This window comes from Phaseolus vulgaris, chromosome 11, assembly GCF_051622355.1.
Source record: "Phaseolus vulgaris cultivar YP4 chromosome 11, ASM5162235v1, whole genome shotgun sequence".
Taxonomy (NCBI): Eukaryota; Viridiplantae; Streptophyta; class Magnoliopsida; order Fabales; family Fabaceae; genus Phaseolus; species Phaseolus vulgaris.
Window position 1 is genome coordinate 35999123 of NC_143508.1, and position 16671 is coordinate 36015793.

Sequence of the window (16671 nt, forward strand, 5' to 3'; positions counted from 1 at the left end):
GAAAGATAAATAGTTTATTGATTTGAAATCTTTATAACATTTAAAAAAAATATTTTTAACTAAATAAAGATATATATCTAAGTGACGGGGAATCGAATCCCCGTCAGTACCGTGGGAGGGTACTATGATACCACTACACCAGATGCGCTTTCAGATGTTAGTATACTTTAAAGTTATTAATTATAGATGAAACGTTTGAAATTGTTTGAGAGAATTGGTTATCGTAAGTATAGAAAGCAAAAGTTATATGGAAATCATAGAGATTACATTGAAATATCATTAATCTAACTGCTATCATATCTTACCTTATTATAAGTATAAAAAATAGTTTTGAAGCTACAAATTCTAAAGATACATGAAAATTATATGTGTAAAAAGAGTTAAAATTCATTTTAAATATTTATGATGGAAATAGTTTTGATTAAATTGAACTTAGTTTCATTTCAATTCAATGATTGGATTTAATTTATATTGTTTTTCAAGCAACCCAACCCAATCTTGATTTGATGAAGTAATCAGGTTAAAAAATTAAAAATATATTCTGAAAAAAAGAGAGACAGGAATAACTATTTTTAGAACTTAATAAAAGTGTCTTAAACAATAAATAAATAATAGTCAGCTTAAATTATTATTATTATCTTTCATGTTATATAGTTGGATTTATCTTCTTCTTTTCAACCTAATCCGATCTTAATTTGGTCAAGTAATTAGGTTGAATAGTATATATATATATATATATATATATATATATATATATATATATATATATATATATATATTCTAAAGATTTAAAAAAATAAATTAAAAATTTAGAATAATGATTATTTTTAAAACAAAATCAAAGTATATATACAGTAAATAAATAACATCAATGAATCATATGATTATTGATTCCATGGTTCCTATAATTGATATTATTTTTATTTTTTTAACCTTATTAACGTATTACCCAATCCAATTTTCATACACACAATTTAAGAGCTCAACCCAATACAAGTGTAATTTCACCTTTAACTCTTTAATTAAGGTTTAAGGTATATTAGTTCAAACTTGTCACGATTAAAATAAACTCATTGTCTCTTACACCAACTCCCTTAATTACATTGATGATTAAAAAAATTAACTTTTCAAAATCACCATAATTGCTAAAAATACGGAATATAATATTATCTCTAGAAATTATGCCTTCTATTTTGATGTAAATATATTTATAACAATTTATTTTCATCAAAAAATAAAAATTCTCCACCAAAATTATCTCTAAAAATTTATAAAAAAATAATTACTTTAAATTAAAGAACTTTAAATTTTATTTTAAAAAAAAAGAATTTGAAATTCTTTGTACTCTGTTTTCTCTCAAATTCATATCAAGACTTCATAGACCTGAGTAAAGTTAATACGTGATACTTGGATAACATTTTTTTGAACTAAAAGTGAAAGTTAAAGTGTATTTTATGTTCCTTTTGGTCCAATGTAAAGGCGTGAAGTGATCTGGCACTGTTTGTATAAACCTCATTTTCTTCTTATTTGAACAAATGTAATTTTGAGGTTCCAAGAATGATACGTTCTGCAACCATATATAGTACATATACAGATGCATGTGGGACTTTACTTTTTCTCAGGAAGCTTCTCCAGTAACTCTGGTATCACCTCAAACAGATCTCCAACAAGTCCATAATCGGCGACCTGCAATTTAACACACATCACATAAATTAGTCAAAAGGGTTTTCGTTCACTACTTAAATACTCTATCTTAATGTTTGCTTTTCATTTAAAATTTTGCTTAAGAAAGTCATCAGATACTCCAAATTTCAGTATGTTAGTTTTTACACTCCATTAATGCCCTCTCTCATTCATTGCATACGTCTTATGTTTTTTAACGCAAGAAATAATTAGAAACAGAGTAAAACTTCTCAAGTGTCAATTACTTTGAAATGGAGAGTAGCTTGATCCCTTTAAAAGAGAGGCATTACCTGAAATATAGGAGCATCGGCATCATTGTTCACAGCAACAATGACTTTGGAATCCCTCATCCCTGCTAAGTGCTGAATAGCTCCAGATACACCGAAAGCCAAATAGAGCTCAGGGGCAACTATCTTTCCAGTTTGCCCTACCTATCAAATTTCCAAAGGAAACATGGACATGAGAACACTATATTATGCCATGAATAGAAGTTAAAGTGCTCACTCAGATTCAATACAACGCCCATTACATGCATATATACAAGACAAAAAAGTGTGTGTTCATCTTGCAATGCATTCAGTTGGTATGTGAACTCTATCTAAAATTCTGTCTCTGTTGCATTAGCAGCATAATTAGGGGAGCCAAGGTTGTAAAAAGAAGAATATGAGACTTCATTCTTTTTTGCTCGTTCAGCTTTGATTTTGTATGTGCAAGAATGTGTGGTAGGATGGTAATCTAGAAAGGAAGTAAAGGTGTCACCTGGAGATCATTAGCAACATATCCTGCATCAACGGCAGCACGAGTGGCACCAACTATGCAAGGGTGAGAACGAAGTTAGCAGATTCTACTTAATTCGTATAACAAAGAATAAAATGTAAAAACTGATGACAATGGAACCAGCCATAGTGTCTCAAGAAGACAAGGATTTAGATACTAAGATTTTCCATCCTATCAATAACCTAGGAATTTAAATCAGGGAGCACATGAATTCTGCAAAAACAGAAATAACAAGTCTCTAGCCATTAAAATAAGTCCCATAATAGCATTTATAGAAATAATACCAGCAGCACCAAGTTTCTTGGCTAGATCTTCTATCAATTTAAAGTTCTCAGCACTCTTTAGTGCTCGGCCACCAGTAACTACAATCCGTGCATTCCCAAGATCTGGTCGTTCATTATCCTGAGCAGTTTGAGATACATATGTAGACTTGCCCAGATCTGCCCAAAGAAAGAGAACAATTTAAAATTCTTTCATCATAATGGAGGTTCAAGTATCCAAGTCTGACAGGGTAGTAATCGATCAAATTGATGTAAATGAGGGAGACTAATTATATGTGAATTGTTAACCTATTGCTCTTCAAGCATCCAAGCAGGATTTATATTAGACACAGAAAATAAATATTTTATTAATTATAAACCATATAATTACATTCTCAACTTCTCTATTTATAACAACCACACTCCTAAAAAAGAAAATAAAAATCAGCTCAAAAGAATGTGTAGATTTTAGGGACATTTTTCCCAATTACTATAGAGATATTAGGATAATTTTAACCTAGTAATCCCCTATTCACAACACTCTCCCTCAAGTTGATGAATGAATATTGGCCATTCCCAACTTGCCTACAAGATTTTAATCTTCCCTGAGGAAGTCCCTCAGTGAAGATGCTTGCTAATTGAAGTCATGTAGGAACATGGGTTCAGACCTCTATTAAGACTATTTTCGATGAATTGCTTGTCAATTTCAATATATTTGGTTTTTTCATGTTGTACTGGATGTGTTGCATAATCAGGAGAATTATGTTATAATTAAGTGCAGATTCCATTTTATATTTATTAGGACAAATTTGTTAGTAATTTGATTTTATTTGATTTGTACAGCTTTAAACACCCATTATTTCTGGCTTTCATTGCCTATTATTTCTTTCCTTAATTAGGTTGTAAAACCGTCTATAAATAGAGACTATAATCACATTTGTAAGATATCTCAGAAATATATTTCATCTATTTCTTTCCACTTGGTATCAGAGCTCCTGATCTGGGAGACTCTGCTTGATCTATTTTTTTTAGCAGCCTTCATTGTTGTAATCATTTTCCTTGACAGTCTTCATTGCTGTAATATTTTCCTTGACAGCCTTCATTACTATAATCATTTTCCTTGGCAGCCTTCATTGCTGCAATTTTTTTTTTTTTTGAGAGCCTTGATTGCTGCAACTTTCTATTTTCCTTATCTTTTCTCCATTGACCGCCACCACCACCTTGCACCATTGACCGTTACTGCCACCACCATTGACCGTCGCCGACCACCACCACCGACCACAACCTCCGTCGCTCGCCGGAAACTGCACCGCTCGCCAGAACTGCCACTGCTCCCCGGAAACTGCCGCCGGCCGCCGGAAACCGCCACCGAAAAATTTTTCCGGCAGATTTTTTTTTTGTGAACAAGATCAAATTTTGCCAATCTGAAAAACTCAGTTGGTTTTGAGCTCTCATGGACTCCCTTAGTAAGCCATCTAGCTATTGTTCCTTTACTATGAGTGGTAAGAGTACTAGTTTTTTATCCTTTAATGCTTCTAGTACTGAAAATATCTGGATTATAAACTCTGGTGCTACTGATCATATGACACCTCATTCCTCTTCTTTTTCATCCTACACTGCTTTATCCGGTAACCCATATATTACTGTTGCTAATGGTTCCACTACCCCCATTAATGGCCGTGGTAACATTCACCTTCAACCTTCATTTCCTTTAAAAAATGTGCTTCATGTTCCCAAACTATCCAATAACCTCTTGTCTATTCAAAAGATTACCCAAGATTTAAATTGTGTAGTGGTATTTTTCCCTTCCCATTGTGTTTTTCAGGATCTTGCCACGGGGAAGACTATTGGAATTGCTAAAGAGCATGGCAGGTTATATTATTTACAGCATGAAGAAAGTAAAAGTGTGCTAGACTACAGGCACACACTTATAATCTTCAGCAAGGTTGTGAATCTTGGTCATCCTCTCAAATATGGCTTCAACACAGACGTCTTGGTCATCCTCCATTTAGTACCCTAAAGTCCTTATTTCCTGTTTTATTTACAAAAGTGTCTGCTGAGTCATTTCATTGTGATGTTTGTCAGTTTGCTAAACACCATCGGACAACTTTTCCTCCCAATGGTAATAAAAGTTCTAAACCTTTTGATCTTATTTATTCAGATGTATGGGGACCTTCACCTATTCCTAATATCTCGGGTGCAAAATGGTTTGTTTCATTTATTGATGATTGTACTCGGGTTACTTGGATATTCCTCATGAAAGATAAGTCTGAAGTTTTTCACTTATTTGTAAAGTTTTACAGAATGATTCAAACACAATTTGAAAGTCCAATTAAGAGATTGCTTTCTGATAATGGAAGAGAATATGTGAACCAAAACCTTTCCAAGTTGTTCATGAATTAACCTGTGTGGACACTCCTCAACAAAATGGGGTTGCTAATAGGAAAAATCGTCATCTCCTTGGGGTTACTCGAGCTTTACTTTTCCAAACATTTGTTCCTAGATCTTACTGGGGGAAGCCGTCCTGACTGCCACTTATTTGATTAATAGATTACCCTCTTTGGTTTTAGATATTCAGGTTATGACCACAGTCTATCCTTCTATTCCCATGTTGAATAGTCTTCAGAATCGTGTCTTTGGTTGTCCTGCTTTTGTCCATGTTCATAGTCCTTATCGGGGTAAGTTAGATCCTCGCGCCATCAAATGTGTCTTCATCGGTTATGCCCCCAACAAAAAGGGGTACAAAAGTAGATGAATACATTCAGAAGTTTGAACAAGCACCGCAAACAGGAGATGAACAGCTGTTGGGATATTTCTTTGTTGGGTTACAGTCCAAGATTCGAACCAAATTAGACCCCATGATCCCAAGGAATTAATGAGAGCCATGGAAATTGCGCTGGATGTGGAGGAATCCTTCAAGGAAGAAAAAGGGGGCAACAATGGGTATAGGAATAACGCTTCCTATGGACGTTATCAAGGAGGTACGGGAATAACAGCCCGCACAGAAGTGTATAGGGGAAATAGTGGGCAGGTTTCGTCTAGCTTGGCTAGCAATGCAAGAAAGAAGTCCTTCAACTCAAGTAGAGAGGTTCGATCAGGAGGAGTTGCAAAAGAAGGTTCAAGAAACAAGGGGTCTAGGACCCTTCCCTATCCTGAATATGTGCGACGAAGGGAAGAGGGAAGATGTTTCCACTGTGGAGGGGCATATGGTCCAGGGCACCGTTGTCCTGAAAAGTATTTGCGGGCAATCATTTGCGTAAAAGATGAGGGAGTCCCTGCAGAGGTAAATCAAGGTATACTGGGGCAGATTGAGGAGAGTTTGGAGGATGAAGAAGAGGAGAGGGAGTGTCAACAGATGAATTTATCCATTTTTTCTATTGGGGGTCTAACACAACCCAACACCATGAAGTTACAAGGGAAAGTGAAAGGAAGAATAGCGTTGGTGTTGATTAATAGTGGGGCTAGTCACAACTTCATATCTGCCGAGTTGGTTAGCCAATTGGGATTACCAGTTGAGCCCACACCATCGTATAACATGAGGTTAGGTGATGACCATAAGAAAAGAGTGAGTGGGTGTTGTCCAGATGTGGAGGTGAACCTGGGAAATTATATGCTTAAGGAGGCCTTTTTCCTATTTGAGCTACGAGGGGTGGATGTGATATTCGGAGTAGCATGGTTGGCAACTTCGGGCAATGTGAAAGTCAATTGGAAAACATTGACAATGAATTTCTGCATTAAAGGTCAAAAGGTGCAAATTAGAAGAGACCATAAGTTATCTAGACTTTGGTGACTCCTAAAGCTTTAAAAAAAGGATAAGGAGATCGAAGCGGTGTTCCTGATATGGGGAACAGAGAGTGTTGACCAGCCAAGTACAGATCAACCTGGGAGTGACAAGGAGATCGTTGGGCTAACTTTGAAGCAGACAACAGAATTGAATGATGTTTTGAAGGAATGTGAGGGGGGTTTTGAAGAAACCAAACATTTGCCACCCAACAGGGAGATTAATCATAAGATCCCAATTAATGTGAGACCTTATAGATACCCACATTTGCTGAAGACAAAGATAGAGAAACAGGTTGAAGAAATGCTGAAGGCAGGGATAATCAGACCCAGCAACAACCCTTATTCAAGCCTTGTGATTCTAGTCAAAGAGAAGGATGGCAGTTGGAGGTTTTGTGTGGACTATAGGGCCTTGAATAAGGCAACCATTCCGAATAAATTTCCGATTCCAGTAATAGAGGAATTGTTGGACGAATTGTTTAGGGCACATTATTTCTCCAAGGTGGATTAGCAGGCTAGCTATCACCAGATTCGTATGCATGAATCTGACATACAGAAGACTGTTTTTCGTACTCACCATGGACATTATGAATCGCTAGTTATGCCGTTTGGGCTAACTAATGCACCTGCTACTTTTCAGTGCACCATGAATAACATTCGTCATTCTTACTTGAGGAAGTTTGTGTTGTTTTTTTTATGATATTCTGATGTACAACAGCACGTGGGAGGAGCATATTACACATTTGAAACAGGTTTTTTACACATTTGAAACAGGTTTTAAAAACTCTCAAACAGCACCAAATTACGCAAATCACAAAAAATGAGTTTGGTAAACACGAAGTACGGTATCTGGGGCATGTAATTTCGGGAGAGGGAGTTCAGATGGATCATAAGATTTCAGTTATCATGCAATGGCAACTCCCAAATCCTTGAAAGCTTTGAGAGGGTTTTTAGCCTCACGGGTTACTATAGAAAATTCATCTATAACTATGGAAGAATGGTGAGACCTTTAACATAGTTGTTGAAAAAGGGGAATTTTGCGTGGACGGAAGAGAGTACAAAAGTCATGCAGCAGTTAAAGAATGCGGTCACTAATGCTCCGGTGTTAATGATGCCAGATTTCAGCCAATCTTTTTGCATTGAATGCGATGCTTCAGGCACAGGTTTGGGAGTGGTGTTGTCCCAAAATAAAAAACCTATTGCTTTTTCCAGCAAGGCTTTGGCAGAGACTTCTCTGACAAAGTCTATATATGAGAAGGAATTAATGGCCTTGGTATTAGCAATTCAACATTGGAGGCCTTACGGCTAGGACGGAAATTTACGGTATACACGGATCAGAAGAGTCTAAGGTACTTACTGGAGCAAAGAATCACCACCCAGAACCAACAGTACTGGTTAGCAAAATTGTTGGGTTATGAATTTGACATTGTGTACTAAACGGGAGCATCTAATAAGGTGGCAGACGCGTTATCACGAAGACTGGAGGAGGAAGATGAAGGGGTTGTGGAGATCAATGTTCTATCCAAACGTTATTGGCGGGACATTGAGTTAGTAGAAGCAGAGAATCAGCAAGATCTAACTTTAAAGAAAATCATGGAGGAACTAAGGATCAGTCCAGAGTCACATAGGAATTATACCCTGGAAAATGGAAGACTCCATTACAAGGGCAGGATGGTCTTATCATCATCTTCGAGTTGGATTCCCAAACTACTCTAGGAATACCATACTACTCCTATGGGAGGACATTTAGGAATTTTTCACACCTATAGAAGAATAACTCAATCCTTGCATTGGATGGGCATGAAGAAGACCATCACTGAATATGTCCATGCCTGTGCGGTGTTCCAGCAGAACAAGTATCAAGCGAAGGATTGCTTCAACCGTTGCGATTCCAAAAGCAATTTGAGAAGAGATAAGTATGGATTTCATTGTTAGACTTCCTAAATCATGCGAGAAGGATGCAATTTTGATGGTAGTAAGTATGGTCATTTCATTCCTTTTAAACATCCGTATTTAGCTAGATCAGTCGCACAGGTGTTTGTTAAAGAGGTGGTGAGATTGCATGGCATTCTAGCTTCCATTGTCAGTGATAGAGACTCAACGCTTCTAAGTCTTTTTTGGAAGGAATTATTCAAATTGCAGGGGACGACGCTGAGGATGAGCACGGCGTATCATCCAAAAACGGATGGTCAAATGGAGCTGTTAAATAGAACTGGAAAGATATTGCTACATGGGAGAATGTGGCAACCATCAAGGAGCAATTTCCAGATTTCAACCTTGAGGACATGGTTGTTTTGACAAAAGGGAGTAATGTTAGGCAAGAAAATAAGTATCGTATATGGAGGGTGTATCATAGAAGTAAATTTAAAAATAAAGGATAAGGGGGTTAGTAAGTTAGTTACATGGGGTCTTTAAATAAAGACCAACCTGGTATGGGAGAGGTTAGCTGATTTGTATGAGTAAAGTGTTGACAGGATAATACCTGTGTGAAAGGAACTATTTTCCTTTGTAATTCTTTTGAGAGTTTTGTAACAGTGTTGGAATAAAAATAGAGTTATTCTTTCTTTTAACTGTGTTCTTTGAGAGACTCTTGGTTTTTCTTTTTGGGAACCTATCAATCCTTCACACACACCTTGAGCAAGGGTTTGAAATTCAGATTCTACACTTGAACGAGATATTTTATCTTATTTTCTATTGCTTCTCCAGGTGACCAAACTTTCTCCCAAGAAAATATAGTACCCAAAGGTAGATTTTCTACCAATATATACTTTCAAGGTCAGAGTGTCTTTCTTCCAAAATACTAATCCCTTTCTTGGGCTTGACTTCAAGGATTGAAGAATTTTGTCCTGATTACATGTGTTTTTCTCTCCTAAAATAATCATGTTATTCAAATAGACCAATCATAGTGTAAGCTTACTTGTAACGGAGTGCTTTATGAATACAATATGAATCTCCTTGAATTTGCTTGTATTCTAAGGAAGTTATGGCTTTTGTAAATCTCCCAAACCATACTCTTGGAGATTGTTTAAGACCATATAGGATCTTCTTTATGAGGCTTATGTTATTCCTTCCACTATCAGTTTCAAATTCGGGAAGAATCTCCAAGTACACTTCTAAAGCTCCATGAAGAAAGATATTCTTGACATTCAATTGGTGCAAGTCTCATCCAAAATAAGCAGCTAGAGCAAAAACAACTTGAATTGTGTTCATCTTCTCTACTATAGGAGAAAAAGTCTCCTCATAGTCAATTCCATAAGTTTGAGTGTACCCCTTTACAACCACTCTAGCTCTATACATGTCTACTAACCCATTTGCACCCTACGACTCTTTTATCTTTTGGTTTGTCAATAATCTCATATGTTGAGTTTCTTTCAAATGCATCCATCTCCTCTCTCATGGCTTGAGTCCAATGATTCCTTCTCATGGCTTTTTGAATTGAGATATGAATCTTAATGGCATCAATGATAATAATAAAGCTTCGATGTTTATTAAAGTGATTGTCGGTGCAAACATAATCAGATACAGGATATTTAACACAATCTTTTTTCCTTTCTCAATGTAATTGGTAAATTTTGAGTAACACTTACCTCGTCACTGTTACCTTCAAGATTTCACACCTCTGAGTCAAACAATTGTTCTTGCTTCAAAATTAAAGTAAATTAAATCAAAAGGAAAATTACTCTTTTTATTGCTACTGGGATATGATGTACGACAATGCTTTGACAATTAACAAATATCACATTTGAAAGACTCAGCAGATTCTTTGGTAAACCGACGAAAGAACGAAGATTTGATAAGACTAAATGAGGGATGTCCAAATCGTCTATGAGGAAGCCATATTTCAGAATTTGCCAATGTTTTTGTTGTTGCTCTTTGTCTTATGAGTTCACTTGTTTTGGGGTCCTTGGACTCCAACACATACAACTCACTTTGTACCTTGGCAATTAAAACCATCTTCCTCATGGCAAGGTCATAAAAGATGCAATAAAAGGAGAGAAACGTTATTGAACAATTCAAGTCTTTCGTAAGTTTTTGTATAAAGATAACACTATTGACCAGTTGTGGGACATATAAAACATCCTTTAATTCAATTGATGATTCTAACATTATATTCCCAGATCCACTTATAGGTATACTATCGCCATTTGTAACTGTGATGAATTGTTCTTTATTCATTTTAACATATGAATTAAAAAACATAGGAACGGAGTCATACGATATGTTACTCCTAAATCAAGAATCCAAACATCATGAGATACATGTCCAACTGTATTGAATGAACTCTTACCTCTATGGACAAGGTACACAATCCAAAAGACTTACTCATTGATTTGATTGTTGTTCTGAGACGATCAAGTTCCTTCCTATAGGCTTTCATATCAAGATCTAGTTGAGAAGGAACACTGGGTTGATTTGTTTCTTTGTGTTTTGAGATAGTATTGCTTGTCCATTTTTGTGAGGTTCCTTTGTTGTTTCCGATGCATTCTAGTACTTTGTCTCTCGCAGGAGTTTAAAGCAAGTTTCTTTAGTATGCCTAGATCATTTACAGTATGAGTAGTATTCTCCATGGTTGCCTTTTGTAGTAGGCTTTCCTCCAATGTTTGATCCATTAACCTTCAGTGTTAGATCCCATAATGACTTCTTTGTTGCAAGTGGCCTCGATTGTCCCGTGGCATTGGTCAAGTGAGTCAAGTCACAATTGAATCTTAAGTAGAAAAAGTTGCACTCTGACTATGAACTATAACTTTTGATCAAGTGGTAACGCTCGATCTAACAATTGGTGTCAAAGCTAAGGTCATAAGTTTGATTCCCAGTAGAACATATGTTAAGGGAGAGATTGTTGCAGGTTGCATTAGTTGTCTCACGATGAAGGCCCAAGTGGACCAAGTCACAATCGAAAGTTTGATTCCTAGTGGGATAATTGTTGAATGTCAGATTTTGCAAATGACATCAATTGTCCCAGGTGGGCCAAGTCATAATTAAATCATGGTGCTTGGATTGTTATGCACTTTTGTACAAAGAGTTGCACTCTGACTATGAGCTATAACTTTTGACCAAATGGTAAACAATCGATTCAACACCTTTTTCCTATTGTCATGGCAAAGCTTGTACGACAATGGCTTCAACATAGATATTTAAAGATTCTTCTTCATCTTTCAATGGCTTCAACAACATGTACGACAACATCTCCTTTGCGTATCTTCAAATTTCGGTACTTATCTAGTTCGATCCACAACTCATTCAACAATTTGTAATATTCTGATAATGAGAGAGAACCTTGTTTGGTATTAAATAGTCTATTTTAATTGTCATAACAAGCAGAAAAATCCTTTTTCATTAAAAAGATGTTATTTAGGTCATCCCAAATTTCTTTATAGCAGAAGAATAGAACAATTTCAATTTATCTAGGGGACCATGGAATGTTACATCCAAATCATGATCAATGAATCTTCATTATCTCAAATCTCAAAAAGAGGGTATTTAACCTTGGTCCTCCTTGATTGTCTTTCTAGAATCCTCCTTAGGTACTAGCTCCATTGCAAATAATTTTGGCCATCAAACCGGTAATGACCCATTTTGAAGATTATTAAGATCTATGAAGACAACGAAGCATGATTGTGGCGGTGGCAACAAAAACAGATACCCCAAGATCAAGAGCTCTGATGCTAACTTTAATAATGCAAGAGAGGAGAGAAATATTTTATTAATTAAAATCATGATAATTACATTCTCAACTCCTCTATTTATAACAATCACACTCTCCTAAAAAAGGAAATAAAATCAACTGAAATGAATGTGTAGATTCTAGGGATAATTTTCCTAATAACTACAATATATCAGGATATTTTTATCATAATAATCCCCTATTCACAACAAAAGTGTACTTTTTTTCTCTTTCAATTTTCCACAAAATAAAAAGTCCATGCACCAGAAACAAAATAACAAACCTTCGTCCAAGGTTGAAAGGTCAACCTGAGATATTGAAGCCTTATTAGAGTCAACTGAGTTTTGAGGAACAGGAAAAGATGTGGATCTAATTGTTAATATACAAGGATTGGCACCAGTATATCGAACAGTACAAAGTGCATTTCCAGCATATATTGGCCTATACAAGAAATCACAGTCTCACATTTAGTTAGACAAAGAACCCATCATGTATTCATACTAGAAATAGAAGCAGGATCATAATGAATTGCTCAAATACAATAGGGGTGCTGCACAATCAGCTGCAAAAACCACAAAAAGGAAAAAAAGATGCATACCTATCTCTTCAACTATAAACATGCCTTACCACATGCAAACTCATTTATTTTAAATTTCTAAAACTAAGATAATTGCAGTAGAGGTCCATTTCAGAAAAAGAAGGAACCTTCATTTGTTCACTTTTTCTACTCTTTATTTAGGTAGCCTTAAGAAAGCGCAGAAAAAAATTCCCTATATATGAACCACCATCCATAATGTATCACTTCAGTACCACCTACGAGTCGGATTATCACTAGTTCATATCTATTATGATGTCTTATTATCCAGAGCCAGAAGTTATCTATAGCATACATGCTCTGATTGCAATACCTTCCCAGAATTCAAAAGTCCCAAGATAATACAGGTTTTTCAGTTGTCTACTCTCTCTCTGGACTTCAACTTAGTATAAGATAAGATCTCTAAGCAGTCAATGCTTTGTTTACAAAATGTTTTTATAATCATAAAAAAAGAAAGAATGAGAAAACTATCAACAGCATTGATTACTGAGCAGAAGAAAAGCTGACCATACTAAAACTGGGATGAAGTGAAACATGCTGAGGTTCATAGCTAAGGCACCAAAAGTTAATCTTTCCAGGCTGAGATTTTTAATATTGTTGCGCAAATAATCTTTCCAATAATTCATAATATTAAACAGTAGTGAAGATTAAGAATATGATGCATCTGTGGTAATTTTATCATTACTTTAAAAGCCTTAAAAGTTTAGAAGCCAGATGTACATTGGAGTGGACTAGATGGTACAGAGGTTTCTTTTTAGATACAGTCCAAAATCAGGGAGATCTTCCATGAAATCCATGATATGAACATGAGTAATGCATGGCAAAGGCTAGAATAGCAGTAGCATGGCCCCATCATTACAATAGCTTAAACAGTCAATAACTCGCACAATGACAATACCAAACAGGGAATCTTGGTTAACTAGCAAACAACCAATAGCATGGAATTTACACAATAAAAACAACAATTTCATGCTACCAAAAAGTACAAGATAAAAGCTAGCAGTACAACCCAACCCATCCATGATAGATTTCATAGTAGGTGACCAGCATCACAATTTGCAGCAAACAACCAGGTTCCAGTTATTAAAACACAAAAAAGAAAACACAGAATATCATACCTAACAAAAGTATTGGAATCAGAAATTCCAGTAACATCGGTAATTGGAGAAACATCTAAAAGAGCAGCGGCCCGTGGCATTACATTTTTCCCAAAAGAATTTGCAGCAGCAAATATGTGAGAGTAACCACCACTCTGCTGAACCAAATGAACTAGTTTAGCCCAAGGCTCTGCCAGAGGGTTCTTGAATTTATCAGAATCTGCCACGAGCACCTACACCACAAGCAGCACACCCACACCAACCATCAAAAATCCTGAAATTCAATCTTCCTTTCCAATACATATCTTCACAAACATAACCCACAAAACCCTAAAATTAGCTTATGCATAAGAAGTTAATTTATTTTTTCTTTATATTTTATTGTCCTAAAAGTTTTAACAGGGAAAAGCTCATCCAAACAGCCCTTCATAATCTAAAAAATAAGTTTTCCCGAACACCCCTTAAATATATAAACCCATGGATTCATTCTTTTCTTTATAATCACTAATATCTTTCTTTCACAGGCAAACTTGTCCAATTTAATTAAAACCATTGTTGACTGCAAAACTCTCTTTAAAACAGTTGTATTTTTTTTTTACTTTCAAACAAAAAGAAAAACTTGTAATCGAAACCATTGGTTAACTTAGAACCACTTGGAGCTGGTAGTTACTTTAAGAATTAATTTGAATAAAAAAAATCATAATTACATTTTTTTTTTTTTAAATGAACGTTTGGGTTACCTTGGAGATCGAAGGGTAGGACGAAGCAGCGTGCGAAGCAGCTTGATGAAGAGAAGGACCGGAACCGGCCAAGAGCACCGCAACGGAAGAGTCAGGGTCGGGAAGACACGTGGCAGCGGCAAGTGCAGAGAGAGAAGGGGGTTTGAGAACGCCACCTTCGTGTTCCGCCACAACGAGCGTGCTACCCTACAACACCACCACCACAGTGAATAGCATAACACACAGAAGAAGAAATGAACCAAAATAGCTTTCTTTTTTTGGGGGATGAATCGTTACGTGTCGAAAAATGGAGTGGCCAGCGAATGCGGGGCACGAAACGGCGCGTTTCTTGATCACTCCGAGCAAGGCGCGAGTGGCCATTGATTCTTAACGGAAGGGTGCGGGTGGCGCTGACAATTGCTTTGGGTTGCGGCTGATGGTGAAGGGAAAGAAACGGTGTCGTGTTGAGGTGGGAGAGTTGTAAGATGATGATGACGATGAAGATGATGATGATGATAAGTATAAGGATGGTGCTGACGTGTTGTTGTGTTTTAAAATGTTTGTTCAATAACTGGTAGCATGCAATGTGCTTGAGGAATGGAGGTTCTCGCCCTTTGGTTGGGGTAGGGAAAACGTTGCCTAACAGAGAGGGTGGTGAAGAAAATGAATTTGGCAAATGCTTCGTACAGGCAATCATTTTTAACCTCCACTCAAAATATTTTTTTAATTTCCAAAAAATTTCTTTATTCCGAAAATAAAAATATATTTCAGAAAAATAAATTCGAAAGAGGTTATTAAGTTTAGAAATAAAAATTCGAAAAAAAATCAAAATTTTATTCTGGAAAAAAAATCCGAAATTAAAAATAATACATTCTAGAAAATGAGATCCATAAGAGAAATTATCTTGTTCTGAAAATAAAAATCTAAAAATAAAAATGAAAAGCCTATACCGAATAAAAAAAATTCGTAATATAAAAAATTCGTTCCAAAACACATATTCCAGAGAAAGAATTCATAAGGTATTTTTATATGCACCTATTTTTTTAAGACATTTTCGTCTTTTACGCTAGAATCGGGTGCAATAATATCGTGCAGAAAGTAATAGCTCATGAATTTTAGGTTCAATCGTACTTTTTTTTTAAGTTGAGATTAAGGGTTAGGGATGACTTTCCCATCTCCATCTCATGTCCAAAACTAAAGAGTATCCGATCTCTACTTTTAAATATTAATTAATTTAAATAAAAAATAAATAAAAAGTTCTCTTTTTTAAAAAAATTATAGTTATATAAATATCGAATAAGCGTCAAATAATTGTAGAAAAATAAAAAATAATCAAAAACATCTTTATAAAAATTATAAATTAAGGATTAATTAAAAGTTAATGTAATTTTTTATTATACTTAATCAATTAAAAGTATTTTAATAATTTAAAATAAAAATAAGGATGAGAACATAAACAAACTTAATGTGTAAATATATATTGTAATCTTTCTTCATAATTTAAAAAGTTAGATATTATTCATATTTATAATTAGATAAATTTCTAAATAAATTAGGGGTAACAAAATTGGTTAGTCCAATATATTTTGACCTGGCTCTGGTTTGCCAAAAGTAGAAAGGACGGGTTATCCGTCAAGGTTATACGGATTGAAATTGGTAACTCGTCCGTCATAGGGTTGGCGAACCAACTCACCACTTTTAAAAGCATGAGATACCTCTTTAAGAGTGTCAAAAACAAAAGAAGGTCGATCCACCAGCATGTGGTCAGAATGACAAATTAGGCTGATCGAGTTAACACGGACTGACGGGTTCAAAAGGTTGACTACTCCGCCTAAATGATGGTGGGCTCGTAAGTTGGTCCGTCAAATCCGACCCACCTTGTCATCCCTAAAATAAACACCTTTAAAATATAATTAGGTAAATTTTTAGACAAACAAATTTAGCATAGTGAAATAAAAAATAATAATAATCTACCTAAGTTAAAATTGATTTATAGAAATTTCATAATTTAAGGTTTAAATACAATTGTGATTTTCTTAATATACTTTTCAGTTTTTATTTTTCTAAATGTATTTTTTTTTCTTGTATAAAATAT

General features: G+C 35.3%; 1 protein-coding gene and 1 pseudogene across 1 annotated transcript; both read right to left on the reverse strand.

Annotated features, from left to right (window-relative positions):
* Positions 1-1388: 1388 nt before the first annotated feature.
* Positions 1389-15263, reverse strand: ETFALPHA (electron transfer flavoprotein alpha). The gene is made up of 8 exons (XM_068628411.2): positions 14874-15263; positions 14598-14783; positions 13879-14090; positions 12449-12606; positions 2745-2900; positions 2443-2495; positions 1974-2114; positions 1389-1686 (listed from the first exon to the last, which is right to left on the reverse strand). The coding sequence occupies exons 1-8, from the start codon at positions 14955-14957 to the stop codon at positions 1609-1611; spliced, it is 1068 nt and encodes a 355-aa protein (XP_068484512.1). The 5' UTR covers positions 14958-15263; the 3' UTR covers positions 1389-1608.
* LOC150023223 (uncharacterized) lies at positions 10105-12038 on the reverse strand (annotated as a pseudogene).
* Positions 15264-16671: the final 1408 nt, after the last annotated feature.